Source organism: Jaculus jaculus, chromosome 8 (assembly GCF_020740685.1).
Source record: "Jaculus jaculus isolate mJacJac1 chromosome 8, mJacJac1.mat.Y.cur, whole genome shotgun sequence".
Taxonomy (NCBI): domain Eukaryota; kingdom Metazoa; phylum Chordata; class Mammalia; order Rodentia; family Dipodidae; genus Jaculus; species Jaculus jaculus.
The window spans coordinates 2,773,571-2,788,019 of NC_059109.1; the positions used below are offsets into that span (position 1 = coordinate 2,773,571).

Genomic DNA, 14,449 nt, shown 5'->3' on the forward strand with positions numbered 1-14,449 from the left:
ACAGCCCTTGGAAGGAGGTGCTGCTGGCTAGGCCCGTTTTACAGATGAACAAGCCAAGGCTCCCTGGTTTAACGGACTTCCCCAAGCTGGTCCAGACCTATGCTCCTGGAGTCTTGATGCCTTTTGCAGGTGCCAGTTCTGAAGGTGATATGTAGCTAAACCGAACTTAAGACATGGTGGATAAGCCCGGCACGGTGGTACACACTGCAACCCCAGCACACTGCAGTACCAAAGTTCAAGGCCAACCTTAGCAACATAGCAAGGTCAGGGCCAGCCTGGGCTATATGAGAGCCTGTCTCAAACCAAAACAAAAGGGGCTGAGGAGATGTCTCAGTGGGTAAAGGACTTGTCACGCAAACCTGAAGACCTGAGTTCAGATCCCCCAAACCTGTACAAAAGCTGAGTGTGGAGGCATGGGCCTATAATCCCAGCACTAAGGAAGTGGCATCAGGCAGTCCCTGGGGCTCACTGGTTAGCATGTCTCAATGGATCTGTGAGCTCTGGGTTTTCTAAGAGAGCCTGTTGCAAACAAGAATGTGGAGATGGACTGAGGAAGACACCTGCCATTGACTTCTGGCTTTAAACCCACACCACACACACACACACACACACACAGTTCAAGGCCATCTTCAACTACATAGGAAGTTTGACTCCAGACTAGGCTACACAAGACCTTGACTCAAAGAAACAAAACCAAGCAACCCGGTGGAGTCTGTCTGCCACCCGCGCGCGCCCCTGTCGCTGCCTGGCTTGGCTTCCCGAGCTTACCCAAGCACAGAACAAACCCAGGACAGAAGCGGGTACAGAGTCCCCAGCCACCTCTGCCTGCTTAGGGACCACCCCCACAGCCAGGCCCCTGGGGCTCTCCTGCTCTGTCCTCCAAGCCACCCTGCCTGTCCCTGACTCCCTGACCAGCCTGACTCCCTCCCCAAGCCTCCAGTTACTCCTCCCCCACCGGGCCCCACCCCCACCTCCCCCTCACCTTCTAGAACTCCTGGGAGTCTCCAACTGGAGGTTTTCACTTGAGCCTCCCTCTGCTCTTCAGCAGTTGGTCCTGGGCTGGCTGCAATGACTTCTCCCTGAGTGGGGTTTCCACTCAGGATGGAGGCCCAGGCTAGGACCCCTCACTCACACTCACAGTCACGGTCACGGTCACGGTCACGAATTTTGGGCTGCTCCTCCATGTTCCGCTTTTTCCGTAGCCTGGTAGGGAGGAAGGGCAGATCCAAAAACTCTGATAAGGCCCAGGCGGGCAGCCGGCCCGGCTCCTCTCAGGAGCCCAAGGCCTCCTCCAGGATTGGCCGTTTTGGAGGCCGCAAGAGGAAGAGACAGCCACCTGCCACACAGCTCTGGGCCCTCTCTGTGGACTCCTCACACTTGCCACTGTGGGACGCCTTTGGGCTGGGCACAGGGGATGTGGGGGCCCCGAGCTTCACCCCCACGGAGATACAGAGGTTAAGGGCCCAGGGTATAGAGGTATCATCAGTCTCACCCAGAGGAAACAGGGAGGTTCTGGACCACCTGCCTGAGAAGAAGAAGGGAGAGAAGGAGGTGCCAACAGGGGAGGCCTCTGGGGATGCAGGGGCCTCAGACAGGTGAGGGAGGAGCTGGGGCTCAGACAGGTGGGAGGGGGAAGGCAGTAGACGTGGGGGTGGGCAGAACCCAGGCAGCCCCTGCACCCTGCCAAGAGGCTTGTACATAAGGGGCCAGCCTCTGGGACATAAGTGAGATCCAGGCCAGCCAGGCTTCAAGAGACTATGTCTCAAAAAAAAATATATCTATATATCTATATATCTCTATCTCTATCTCTATCTCTATCTATCTATCTATCTATCTATCTATCTATCTATCTATCTATCTGCCAGAGGTCATGAGCCATGATGAGGGTGGTGTGTTTGGAGGTCCACTGATGGTAAAGAGCTCTAATGGACAGGGACATCTGGGTGGGAAAGAGATGGGGGTGGCACCAAGGGACGTAGACATCAGGAGTTTGGGGGCATGGAGGGGAGACGCATATAGGACCTTCCCACAAGCGTTGGGCTATAGATGGGGCAAAAAAAATAAAAAGGGAGCTGGGCATGGTGGTACACGCCTTTGATCCCAGCACTCGGGAGGCAGAAGTCATTGGGAGTTCAAGGGCAGCCTGGGTCCACAGAGTGAGTGCCAGGTCAGCCTGGGCTAGAGTGAGACCCTACTTAGCCAACAACAACAAAACAAAGAGGCCGGGCGTGGTGGCGCACGCCTTTAATCCCAGCACTCGGGAGGCAGAGGTAGGAGGCCACCCTGAGACTACATAGTGAATTCCAGGTAAGCCTGGACTACAGTGAAACCCTGCCTCAAAAAACCAACCAAACAAACAAACAAAGAAACACAAAGAGAATGAAGGGGGAACTGGGGTGTAACTCAAAGCACCTACCCAGCATGCTCCAGGCCCTGGGCCAGCAGTGGTGGTCAAGATAGAAATGACTAGAGATGTGGCCAGGGACTGGGCAGAGGTGAACCAGAGGGGGCTCAGCTGGGCTGCTCCCGGCCTCTTCCCAGGCTCCTCTCCCGTCTGCTCCATGCTCCCCCGGAGAGCCTAGCAGCCACCCCCTGTGAGTGTTGGGGACACCAGGCTCTTTGCTCCCTCTCTCCCTCTCGATGGCAGGATAGCCCCTCAGTGACATAGACTCCAGGGGACAGATTAGGGGTCCGGGAGGGGAAGGGGCAGGCCTGTGGGAGAGCCTGGGGCAGTGCCCCTGCCTACCTCAGCAGACTGTTTTGGGATCAGGGACCACTGTGCCCAGGACCCGGCAGTGGAGCAGGGGTGCTTGTCACTGGTGGAGGGGCCGCTGGCGCCCAGCCCCAACGCCTGCAGCAGGGAGGAGGACGAGGAGAGGGAGTACCTGGTTGGCGGTGAGTACAAGAGCTGCTGGCGGGGGGAGGGCGCCCCAGGTAGGCCCTCCTCCTCTAGGACACAGGGGGAGCCCGGTCCCCACCCTGAGGCCAAGCTGCACGACACTGGTAGGCTTCAGGGCGTCTCTGCCTCAGATTCCTCATCTCTAAAATGGCGGTCACGCCGGGCGTGGTGGCGCACGCCTTTAATCCTAGCACTTGGGAGGCAGAGGTAGGAGGATCGCCGTGAGTTCGAGGCCACCCTGAGACTACATAGTGAGTTCCAGGTCAGCCTTGGCTAGAGTGAGACCCTACCTCAAAAAACCAAAAAAAAAAAAAAAAAAAAAAAAAAGGCGGTCACATCTCAGCTGCCTCCGAGGGGTGTGACAAAGATCAAGAGAAGCTTTCAAAAGTGTCTAGAACTGGGCCTAGCACACAGCAGGCAGTCAGCAAACAGGGTAAGGCCAGGCATGGTGGCGCACGCTTTTAGCACTTGAGAGGGGGAGGCAGGATTGTCAGGAGCTTGAGTCCAGCCTAGACTACGTAGTGGGTTTTAGGGGAGCCTACCTCAAGCAACGATCATAAGTGTTGGGCATAGTGGTATGCAACTGTAATCCCAGAAGGTTAAGGAGTGGGGATCCAGAGCTCAGGGCACATCCTGGGTACAGTTTGCAGCCATCCTGGGCTACATGAGACCGTGTCTCCAAACCAACCCACCCAGGTGTGGTGGTGCATACCTGTAATCCCAGCACTCAGGAGGTAGGAGGGTCAGAAGTTTAAGGTCATCCTCTGCTATATACTAAGTTCTAATCCAGTCTGGATTTTATGAGACCCTGTATCAAATAAAACAAGCAATAAAACTCCAACACAAGCCGGGTGTGGTGGCTCACGCCTTTAATTCCAGCACTTGGGAAGCAGAGGTAGGAGGATTGCCAAGAGTTCAAGTCCACCCTGAGACTACATAGTGAGTTCCAGGTCACCCTGAGCTAGAGTGAGACTCTACCTCAAAAAACAAAAACAAAAACAAAAATAAAAACAAACAAGAAACCTCCAACACTCCAACACAGGGTAGCCCCTGCCTCAGCTCAGCACCCCCATCCTCTTCCCGCTGGGGCTGGGCCCCTCACCTCAGCTGCCAGCCCGATCACCACCCCTTCACAGGAGACCTCAGGCTAACCCCGTCGAAGGTGGGGTCCACCCCCTGGAACTACCTCCTCAGTTTGTACAAGCACCTCCAGAAATCAGCCATGGCTAAGGTGTGTTTGCGGGGTGGGAGGCCTGGGTGGGGCCCCTTCCCCACAGCGGGCTGGGTCCCAAGATTTGTGCAAGAAGGCCACGGCTTTCTTGACCTTTTGGGAAAGGTCCCGGGCTGCTGCCTGCTTTATTTGGGGGGGGTGTGGCTACAGACCTGGGGTCCCCTCTCCTTCTCACCTGCTCAGAGAGGAGCGTGCCCGCAGCTTCCCACCAAGGAAGGCTCGGCTCACGAGGAGAAAGAGGAGGAAGGAGACCCGAAGGAGGAGCACAGCGAATTCAAGGCGTGCATCCCACGCATTATCGCTCAGCACTCGCCGCTGCACACGACGTTCAGGTCCACAGACACAGTGGGTAAGCGCCCGTGCCCGCCCGCCCGGCCCTGGCTCACGGGTGCAACCTACGAACTTGGCCGCCAGGTGGTAGCAGAGCACCTTCGATGCCAACTTGCAACGGCGATGAGTGAGCGGCTGGCCTGGAGGCCTCGCTGCGGGCCTGGGACACGGTTAGGTGGGACCACTCAAACATCGCTTCCCCCACCCACGGCTGCTAGATGTCTCTCCGTGCTGGGGATGGGCACCTTCCTCCTTGTTGTTTTGTTTTTTGATTTATGATTTACATGAGGGAACGTCAGAGAGAGAGAGAGAGAAACAGGTTGGGTGCCCCAGGGTCTCCAGCCTCTGCAAACGGAACTCCAGACGCATGCGCCCCCTTGTGCATCGGGCTTACGTAGGTCCTGGAGAATCAAACAGGGGTCCTTAGGCCCCTTCACAGGCAAGAGCCTTATCCGCAGTCCGTCTCTCCATCTCCTGGTGAGCCTCCACTCAGTGCAGGAAGAGCCCAGGGAGATCCGTTGCAGGCAAGGCCGTGGCTAGCTGGCTCCAGGTGACTGGTGATGGTGGATCTGGGTTGTCAGTTTGACAGGATTTAGAATCACCATGGAAACATATTTGTGAGAGATTCTCTAGACTAGGTTGGCGGGGATAGGAGACAGGCCCACCCTAACTGGGTGAAGCCATCCTGTGGTCTGGGCCCCCGGACTGTGTGAAGGGAGAGCCAGCTTATATCTGCAGTCACCTCTCTGCCTTCCCAAGCCTTCCCCACCATGGTGGATTTATGACCTCACACTGTAAACTGAAATAGGCCCTTCCTTCCCTAATCTGGTTTTTTAAAATAAATGTATTTATTTGTTTGTTTGAGAGAAAGAGGCAGATAGAGAATGGGCGTGCCAGGGCCTCCAGCTACTGCAAATGAACTCCAGACGCATGCACCACCTTGTGCATCTGGCTTGATGTAGGTACTAGGGACTCGAACCTGAGTCCTTTGGCTTTGCAGGCAAGTGCCTTAACCACTGAGCCATCTCTCCACGTCCCTTAAATTGCTTTTGTCAGGTATTCTGCCCCAGGAACTTTCATGCACATAAGTCATAAAGCATGCTTGTCTGTGGGTGCCCAGGATGTCGGTGTGGGGGGGACACAGGTGCAACCTTCTGTTCTTTGCGCCCCCCCCCCCGGCTCTGCCTGCCCCGTGGATTGACTGGCAGTCTAGGTTCTGCAGGGGACAGCAGCTGAATGTCCTCCAATTCCATTCAGCTTTCATGACAGTATCTACCTGGAGATGGCATCAAGTCTCTATAGGATGAGGGCTCAATGCCACCAGACCACCCCCTCTTTAGACACCCATCCCAATCCCTGGTGACTCTACTTTCATCTAGTTCAGACCAGTGGCTGTCTGTTGGGGTTCCCCCAACCCCATCTCCACATCCTCATATTGCTTGAGTGAGCAGCAGCTCATGGGGTTTATTTTATTTTATTTCATTTTTCAAGGTAGGGTCTCACTCTAGCCCAGGCTGACCTGGAATTCACTATGGAGTCTCAGGGTGGCCTCGAACTCATGGCGATCCTCCTACCTCTGCCTCCCGAGTGCTGGGATTAAAGGCGTGTGCCACCATGCCTGGCCCCCTCCTTTTTTTTTTAAAATGTGTATGTGTATATGCATGAATGTGTGTTCATGTGTGTGGACACACGTGTGTGCAGCTACCATACCCTGCTTCACAGGATTTAATTTTTTAAAAAATTTTATTTTAGAGAGAGAGACAGAGAAAGAGAGAGAATTGGCCCACCAGGGCCTCAGCCATTGCAGTCAAACTCCAGATGTTTGCACCACCGAGTGGGCATGCCGCTTGCTTCACCTTTGTGTGTCTGGCTAATGTGGGATCTGGAGAGTTGAGCTTGGGTCCTTAGGCTTCTCAGGCAAGTGCCTTAACCACTAAGCCATCTCTCCAGCCCAATTTTTTTAAAAGACAGTCTCACTAAGTTGTCTGTCTTAGCTTCTAACTTGTAATCATCCTGCCTCAGCCTCTTTTTAAAAATATTTAATGGGGCTGGAGAGATAGCTTAATGGTTAAGCGCTTGCCTGTAAAGCCTAAGGACCCCAGTTTGAGGCTCGATTCCCCAGGAACCACATTAGCCAGATGCACAAGGGGCGCATGTGTCTGGAGTTCGTTTGCGGTGGCTGGAGGCCCTGGCACACCCATTGTCTCTCTCCCTCTTTCTCTCTCTGTTTGTCGCTCAAATAAATAAAATATATATATATATTTAATGGAACTTCAAAGGGGAAAGTCGAGGGGGAAGGAGGGTATTACCATGGGATACTTTTTATAATCATGGAAAATGTTAATAAAAATTGAGAAAAATAAAGAAATAAATAAATAAAATAAAAATATTTAAATTTGGGCTGGTGAGATGCAGTTAAGCTGTTTGCTTGCAAAGCCAAAGGACCCAAGTTTGATTCCTCAGGACTCACGTAAGCCAGATGCACAATGGGGCGCATGTATCTGGAGTTTGTTTGTAGTGGCTGGAGGCCCTGGTGTGCCCATTCTCTCTCTTTCTCTCTATCTGCCAATTTCTGTATCTCTCTCAAATAAATAAATAAAAATAAAAATATTTTAAAAAATATTTAAATTTGCCGGGTATAGTGGTGCACGCCTTTAATCCTAGCACTTGGGAGGCAGAGGTAGGATTGTCGTGAATTCGAAGCCAGCCTGAGACTACATAGTGAATTCCAGGTCAGCCTAAGCTACAGTGAGACCCTACCTCGAAAAAAAAATTTTTTTAAAGCTTTTTGCCTCTTGTTGTCTCTTCTTCTTCTTCTTCTTCTTCTTCTTTTTTTTTTTGGTTTTTCGAGGTAGGGACTCACTCTGGTCCAGGCTGACCTGGAATTAACTCTGTCATCTCAGGGTGGCCTTGAACTCACGGCAATCCTCCTACTTCTGCCTCCCAAGTGCTGGGATTAAAGGCATGCGCCACCACGCCCGTCTTCTTTTTTTTTAAAATTAATTAATTAATTTTGTCTGAGAGCGACAGAGAGAAAAAGGCAGAGAGAGAGAGAGAGAGAGAGAGAGGGAGAGAGGGACAGGGAGAATGGGTGCACCAGGGCCTCTAGCCACTGCAAACAAACTCCAGATACGTGCGCCCCCTTGTGCATCTGGCTAACGTGGGTCCTGGGGAATTGAGCCTCGAACTGGGGTCCTTAGGCTTCACAGGCAAGCTCTTAACCGCTAAGCCATCTCTCCAGCCCCCCTGGCCCAATTTTTTTTAATTTATTTATTCAAAGAGAGAAAGAGAAAAGAGAGTCAGACAGAGAATGGGCATATCAAGGCCTCCAGCTGCTGCAAATTCCAGATTTGTGTGCCACTGTGTGCATCTGGCTTTGCCTGCGTGTGCGTGCGTGCGTGTGTGTGTGTGTGTGTGTGTGTGTCCACGTGCATGCCTGCCATAGTGAACGTGTGGAGGTCAGAAAGCAGCTTCAGGTCCTGGTCCTCGCCTTCCACTCACTCGAGGCGGGTTCCCTCATTGTTCACTGCGGGTTTGCCAGACGAGCTGGTGTGTGAGCGCCCCGTCCTCCTGTCCGCACCTCCCACCCTGCGCCGGACACACACGCTCGTTGCTATGTCCTCGTGGGTGCTGGGGTCCCAATTCAGGTCGCCATGCTTGTGTGGCAAGCGCCTTAGCCACTGAGCCATGCCCCCAAGGCTCTGCCTCTGCCTCTTCAGCTGAAAGCTCCAACCCTCCATCGTACCCTGGTCTTTCTGGGCACAAGCCCCCGTTAGGCAGCTGCCAAGGGGCTGCCTGTGGTTGGTTGTTGTTGGGCAGTGTACAGAGAACCTGGTCCCCTCAACAGGTTTTAGAATGTTAGCGGCAGTTGCAGAGACCAAATGTCCCTTCCCCACAGCATGTAGGCCTGTCTGTCTGGCTCATAGGTTTCATGCAGTCCAAGTTGAAGAAGATTCTGGAAGTTCAGCGAGAGTCCCGTCTCTGGAAGGTGGATAGCCTGGAGGACAGAAAGCTGCTGACCCAGCCAGAGATCACACTGGAGGAAGCTGGCATAGTAGATGGCCAGGTATGCCTGGCCATCCCAGAACCCTGGGTCTACCCAAGGACAGCCACGTGGGGCTTGGGCCTTCCCCTGATCTCACAAGACTCTGGGCCCCTGGCACCATTCTGCTTTGCCTAGGCAGAGTGGGCACAGTCTCTTCTGGGAAGTAATATTTCTGTTTTTTTTTTTGTTTTATTTTTATTTATTTATTTGAGAGAAAGAGACAGATAGAGAAAGAGAGAGAATGGATTGCCAGGATCTCCAGCCACTGCAAACATACTCCAGACGTGTGCGTCCCCTTGTGCATCTGGCTAACGTGGGTTCTGGGGAATCGAGCCTTGAACCAGGGTCCTTAGGCTTCACCATTAAGCCATCTCTCCAGGCCGGGAGTAGTATTTCTGAGGTCCAGATGTTGGTTTCTTGTGGGTGCTTGTGTATGTGTGTGTGTGTATGCACACACACCTCAATAGGTGCTTCTCGTATGAACAAGTGATGTTGATTTTTTTTTTTTTTTTTTTGAGGCAGGGTCTCACTTTAGCCCAGCCTGACCTAGAGCTCCCTGTGTGGCCCAGGCTGGCCTTAATCTCACAGTGATTCTCCTACTTTAGCCTTCTTAGTTCTGGGATTAAAGATGTGTACCACCATGCCCAGCTTTCTTTTGTTCTTTGTTTATTTTCTTTCCTTTTTTTTTGAGGCAAGCCCAGCAGACTGGCATTTTTTTAATGCAAGAGAGAGAGAGAGAGAATTGCCACGCCAGGCCTCCAGCCACTGCAATTGAACTTCAGACGCATGTGTCCCCTCATGTGCATGTGTCTCCTGTGTGCTTGCATCACCTGTGCGTCTGGCTTACGTGGGACCTGGAGAGATGAACATGGGTCCTTAGGCTTTGCAGGCAAGCACTAACTACTAAGCCATCTCTCCAGCCCTCTTTCTTTCTTTTATTTTCTTTTTATTTATTTATTTGAGAGATACAGAGAAAGAGAGAGGCAGATAGAGGTAATGGGCACACCAGGGCCTCCAGCCACTCCAGATGAACTCCAGGTGTATGTGCCCCCTTGTGCATCTGGCATATGTGGGTGCTGGGGAATCAAACTTGGGTCCTTAGGTTTGCAGGCAAGTGCCTTAACCACTGAGCCATCTCTCCAGCCTCCTTTTATTTATTTATTTATTTATTTATTTTTTGTTTTTTTGAGGTAGGGTCTCTCTCTAGCCCAGGCTGACCTGGAATTCACTATGGCGTCTCAGGGTGGCCTTGAACTCACCGTGATCCTCCTACCTCTGCCTCCCAAGTGCTGGGATTAAAGGCGTGCACCACCATGCCCGGCCTATTTTTTTTTTTTTTTAATTGAAACAGGGTTTCATGTAGTCTAGGCTGATCTCCAACTTGCTAGGTAGCTGAAGCTGGCCCAGTAGGGTGACAGGCAAGAAAACGTGTCAAGAGAGACTATCACTAGAATGAATTGCTAATTTTCTGGCCTCTTTCCCATTCACACTGACTCCCACAAACACACACAGGCTCTGGGTAGCAACCTGAGACCCTCTCACCCTCCTTGAGATTGCCATCAAAGGTCAGGGCTGTCTCAGTTCTCTGAGTGTGTGTTGATAGATCCATGCCCTTTGTGAGCTAATTTCCCATCCGCTCTCATTCTTCAAGTTAATGGACTTTCCAACCCTCCCCCAATCCTTTTTTTTCCTTTTTTCCTTTTTCAAGGCAGGGTTTCACTTTATCCCAGACTCACCTGGCACTCACTCTGTAGTTCCAGGCTGGCCTCAGACTTGCAGTGATCCTGCTTCCTCTGCCTCCCAAGTGCTGGGATTAAAGGTGTGTGCCCCCACACCTGGCTTTTTAAGCCCTTTTCTAGCTTACGAAAGAGAAGAACTTGGGGTTTATGGGCCAAGGTCTTCAGCCCCCGTCCCTGTTCCTGTGTCTGCCTGCTTTGTGGCTTTGGATCTTGGTTTCGGTTTCTCTGCCTGTAAAAGGAACGATTGCAAGGCTGGGCAGTGATGCAGGGTCTCTGAGGGACCGACAGTGTTGGGGACAATGACATCCTGGCAGGATGCTGGGTTGCTGTGGTGGGGACTGGCAAGAGTTCACACTGCTGGGCACTGGGCGGCCTTCTTATTGTCCTCAGCTTGTCCACACGCCACGTCCCAGGAGCTCCTGTGTCCCCTGGCTCCTGACCATGAAGTTGTCCATTTCAGGAGGATCTCATTTTGCCTTGTTGCACTGAAGGGCTCCAGTCTTGAGATATGCCCTCCTCCTCCTTCCCCTCCTCCCTAGAGCTCCTGGACAATACCCCCCCCCCATCTTCCCAGTCTTGGCCTAGCCTGGGCAGCACTGGGGCCTATGGAGTTTCTGGGATCAGAGCTGCACCTGGAACACCTGCCTCTTGGGGGTGTTTCAAAGTCGCCTCCTCTCTCCTCACAACTTCCCCTTTGCCCTGAGGGGGAGGAAGCTGCTTCCAGCTTCTGAGGAACATTGGGTGTGGTGGGGGGAGGGCGTTGAGGTAGCCGAAGGTCCGCCATGGGATTGGGGCGTTGGGTAGAGCTCCTCTCTCCTTTTTTGGCGTGGGAGGGAGGGCGGTTCCAGGTAGAGTCTCACTCTAGCCCAGGCTGATGTAGTCTCAGGCTGGCCTTGAACTCACAGTGATCCTCCTACCTCTGCCTCCTGAGTGCTGGGACCTAAGACAGAGGTGAGGGAGAGAAGGAGTTACTGGGGTACCAGACTCCTGGGGCTCCTACATACCCTCCACAAGTCGAGGGGAGAAAATTCCCTCCCTACGTTTTCCAGGGAGACGGCTGAGAATTTGGTGATGCTTGGCCAGCTGTGGTAGGTGAGCATCTGGAAGAGGTGATCAGGGACGCTCCTCTGAGGAAGTGGGAAGGTTCTGAGGGGCAGAGCGAAGAGAGTCTACAGGGCACCCCATCTCCTTACAGCTCCTTTCTTCCTGCAGCACCTGCTCCTGGAGGAGACGGATGAGATGGGGAACTGGCCTCCAGAATGACCAGAGCTGCCCAGACCCTTGGGGCCCCAATCCGAGGACGCAGCTCTCTTCCTAGGATGCATCCAAGGAGCCCTGGGCTTTGAGATGAGCAATGACCCTTGTCTGCTAGGTGGGCCTGTCCCCTACCTATCAGACTCGGGCAGATGATGTCATTAATAAAAGCTGTGTTGGACTTTGGCTTCTTGGGCTGTCACTGGGCCTCGCCCCTCATCCTCAGCCTGGGAGAAAGCCCTGTTCTCTGAGGTCTCGGTCTTATCCCCATCAGTGTCATGGAGCTGCTAAGGCGGGCTGGCTACGCGGTGGGGCCACCGAGAGACATCTGGGCAGGGAGGACAGGAGGACATGAGCCTGAGCTGGGGATGAGGAAGGACCCATGGCCCATAGGGCCCGGGGAGGCTCTGTCGGCTATGGGAAGAAACGTTTCTGGTTCCCCATCTTCCCTGTCTCCCAGAGGGTTCCCAGGCCATGCTGCAGCCTAACCCAGAGGATCCAAGGATCCGGGAATTCTCCAGCAGGAAGTTCCTGCCCAGTCAGCTCCAGGACAAAGCCAGGAAATCGGCCCTGGGTCTGTGGGGACCTGCCTCTCGGCGCTGTCAGGGAGGCTGTCCCGTTGGTGCAGGAGTCGCGGCTCCTGGGCTAGCTCAGGAGTAGGCACCTCTGGGGACCAGGGGAGGGGAAGGTTAAAGGGGTGCTGTGTGGCCTCGGGACAGGTCCCGAAGTCTGGAGATGCAGCACTACCTAATTCGAGAAGTAAGAGAGGCTGGCATTGGGGGATTTGTCATGGAGGTTGTGCCCACCTGGCTTCTTAGCATCAGGTAGGCCAGAGGACCAGGCCCAGTTCAGACCCTACAGATGCTGTCCTGAGGTCCTGCTCCAAGCCGATAGAGCTGCTAAGGCAGGCTGGCTGCAGGGCGGCGGCCACATCGAGAGTGTCACAAGGAGAGTGCTCTACATCACTATTCCCATGGGGACTGCTGCCAGGGCTCCCGCTGTGTGACCTGGGTCTGCTCTGCGGCAGAGCTGAAGATCAATATCAGACATGGTTGTGGACATGTTTTGGCTCTTTTCTTCCTTTGGTTTTTTGAAGCAGAGTCTCAATCTAGCCCAGGACGATCTGGAACTCACAGCAATCCTTCCACCTCAGCTTCCCAAGTGCTAGGATTAAAGACACGTGATACAGTGTATTGGAGGGGGCCAGAGAGACAGGGAGTATGGGCACTTTGGGGTGTCTAAGCCACTGCAAACAAGCTCCAGACGCATGCATCACTTTGTGCATCTGGCTTTAGGTGGGTGCTGGGGAATCAAACCTGGGCTGTCCGACTTTGCAAGCAAGTGTCTTTACTGAACCATCTCTCCAGCCCTTCTTCTTCTTTAAAAAAAAAATGTTTTATTTTTATTTATTTATTTATTTAACAGAGAGAGAGAGAGAATGGGTATGCCAGGGCCTCCAGCCACTGCAAACAAACTCCAGACACAGACACATGCACCCTCTTGCTAATGTGGGTCCTGGGGAATCGAACCTGGTTCCTTTGGCTTTGCAGGCAAGTGCCTTAACCACTAAGCCATCCCTCCAGCCCCAGACTGGTAGGTTTTGTAAGCAAATACCTTTAACTGTCTCCAGTCTTTTTGTTTTTAAATTTTATTTATTTTGCAAGTTGAGAGAGGAAAAGAGAGAACACATGCCAGGGCCTCTTGCCACTGCAAATGGACTCCAGATGCATGTGTCACTCTGTGCATTTGGCTTTATTTATTTATTTATTTTCGAGGTAGGGTTTCACTCTAGCCCAGTTTGACCTGAAAGTCGCTATGTAGTCCCAGGGTGACCTTGAACTTACGGCGATCTTCCACCTCAGCCTCTGGAGTGCTGGGATTAAAGGCATGCACAACCACGCCCGGCTTGCATTTGGTTTTATATCGGTACTTTATGCAGGTATTAGGGAATCAGGGCCATCAGGCTTTGCAAGCCGGCGTCTTTAACCTCCAAGTCACCTCTCCAGAGCCCCCTGTTTCGGACAAAGTCTCAGTAAGTGGTCCACGCTGTGCTCAAACTCATGAGCCTCCTGCCTCCACCTCCCAACCGCTGGGGTCCTACGTGAGCACCCCACACTCGGCTCAGCCATAATCACCATGACCGATCCCAGCAGCTGTCTGCTGATGGCCGGCCCTGTGGCCTCACGATGGTGGGACACTTTGCCATCTGGCCTGGCCTAGCCGCCTCACTAAAGGTGAGGTCCCCACTTCCCGGCCCAGCCATTACGATGGGGAGCTTGGAGAGGCTCAGGACTCGCGGAGGTTCAGGAGCTTTTCCCGGGGTTCCTGGCTGCACTCGCCCAGCCCGTGACTCAGAGGCTGAGCTGGAGCTGGTGGTGGGGCAGCTGTGCCTGAGTCAGCCGGAGGCTGGTGACCACATGACTCACCTGGGCTCTAATTGCCTTGCTAATGGTTTCCTCCTTGCACGTGGGGGCTGCTGGGAAGGGTGAGTCCCTGGGGGCAGTGGAGGGGGTCTCCTTGGGAGCAGCAGGACCTCCGTGCAGTGTGGGCCCCTGGGCGTGCTCTTTTCCTGCGCTGCTTCTGCGAGCATGGCCACGCCTCCCTCTCCACTGCCCGACCTCTGCGGACCGCGGAGCGGGGCGGAGGCAGGAAGAGGCCTCGGTGCGTCCTCAGGGCAGGAAGAGGATGGGTGCTTTGGCGCGGCTCGCGGAGCTGCCTTCTGAGGGCCACCTGGCTTGGCACTCACGGGGGCGACTGCGGAGGTCGCGCACCAGGACCTGCTGTGTCTGCAGGCGCGCTGGTGACTGGGCGGCCGGGGTTGCTGGGGGAGGCATCCGCTCAGGGCTCTTGGCCGCAGGGCCAGCAGGTCCGCACCAGCTGGGCAGAAGCCCCCAGTTTGTCCACAGGGGCCAACTAGGCTGGCAGCGGCCCCCGTCAGGCCCGTGAGACTG

The 14,449-nt window shown here is 53.9% G+C and overlaps 1 protein-coding gene across 1 annotated transcript; it reads left to right on the plus strand.

Moving 5' to 3' along the window:
* Positions 1-1,101: 1,101 nt before the first annotated feature.
* On the plus strand, positions 1,102-11,507 carry LOC101598424 (gametogenetin-binding protein 1-like). The gene is made up of 6 exons (XM_045156072.1): positions 1,102-1,595; positions 2,771-2,895; positions 4,036-4,130; positions 4,281-4,479; positions 8,387-8,526; positions 11,457-11,507. The coding sequence occupies exons 1-6, from the start codon at positions 1,102-1,104 to the stop codon at positions 11,505-11,507; spliced, it is 1,104 nt and encodes a 367-aa protein (XP_045012007.1).
* Positions 11,508-14,449: the final 2,942 nt, after the last annotated feature.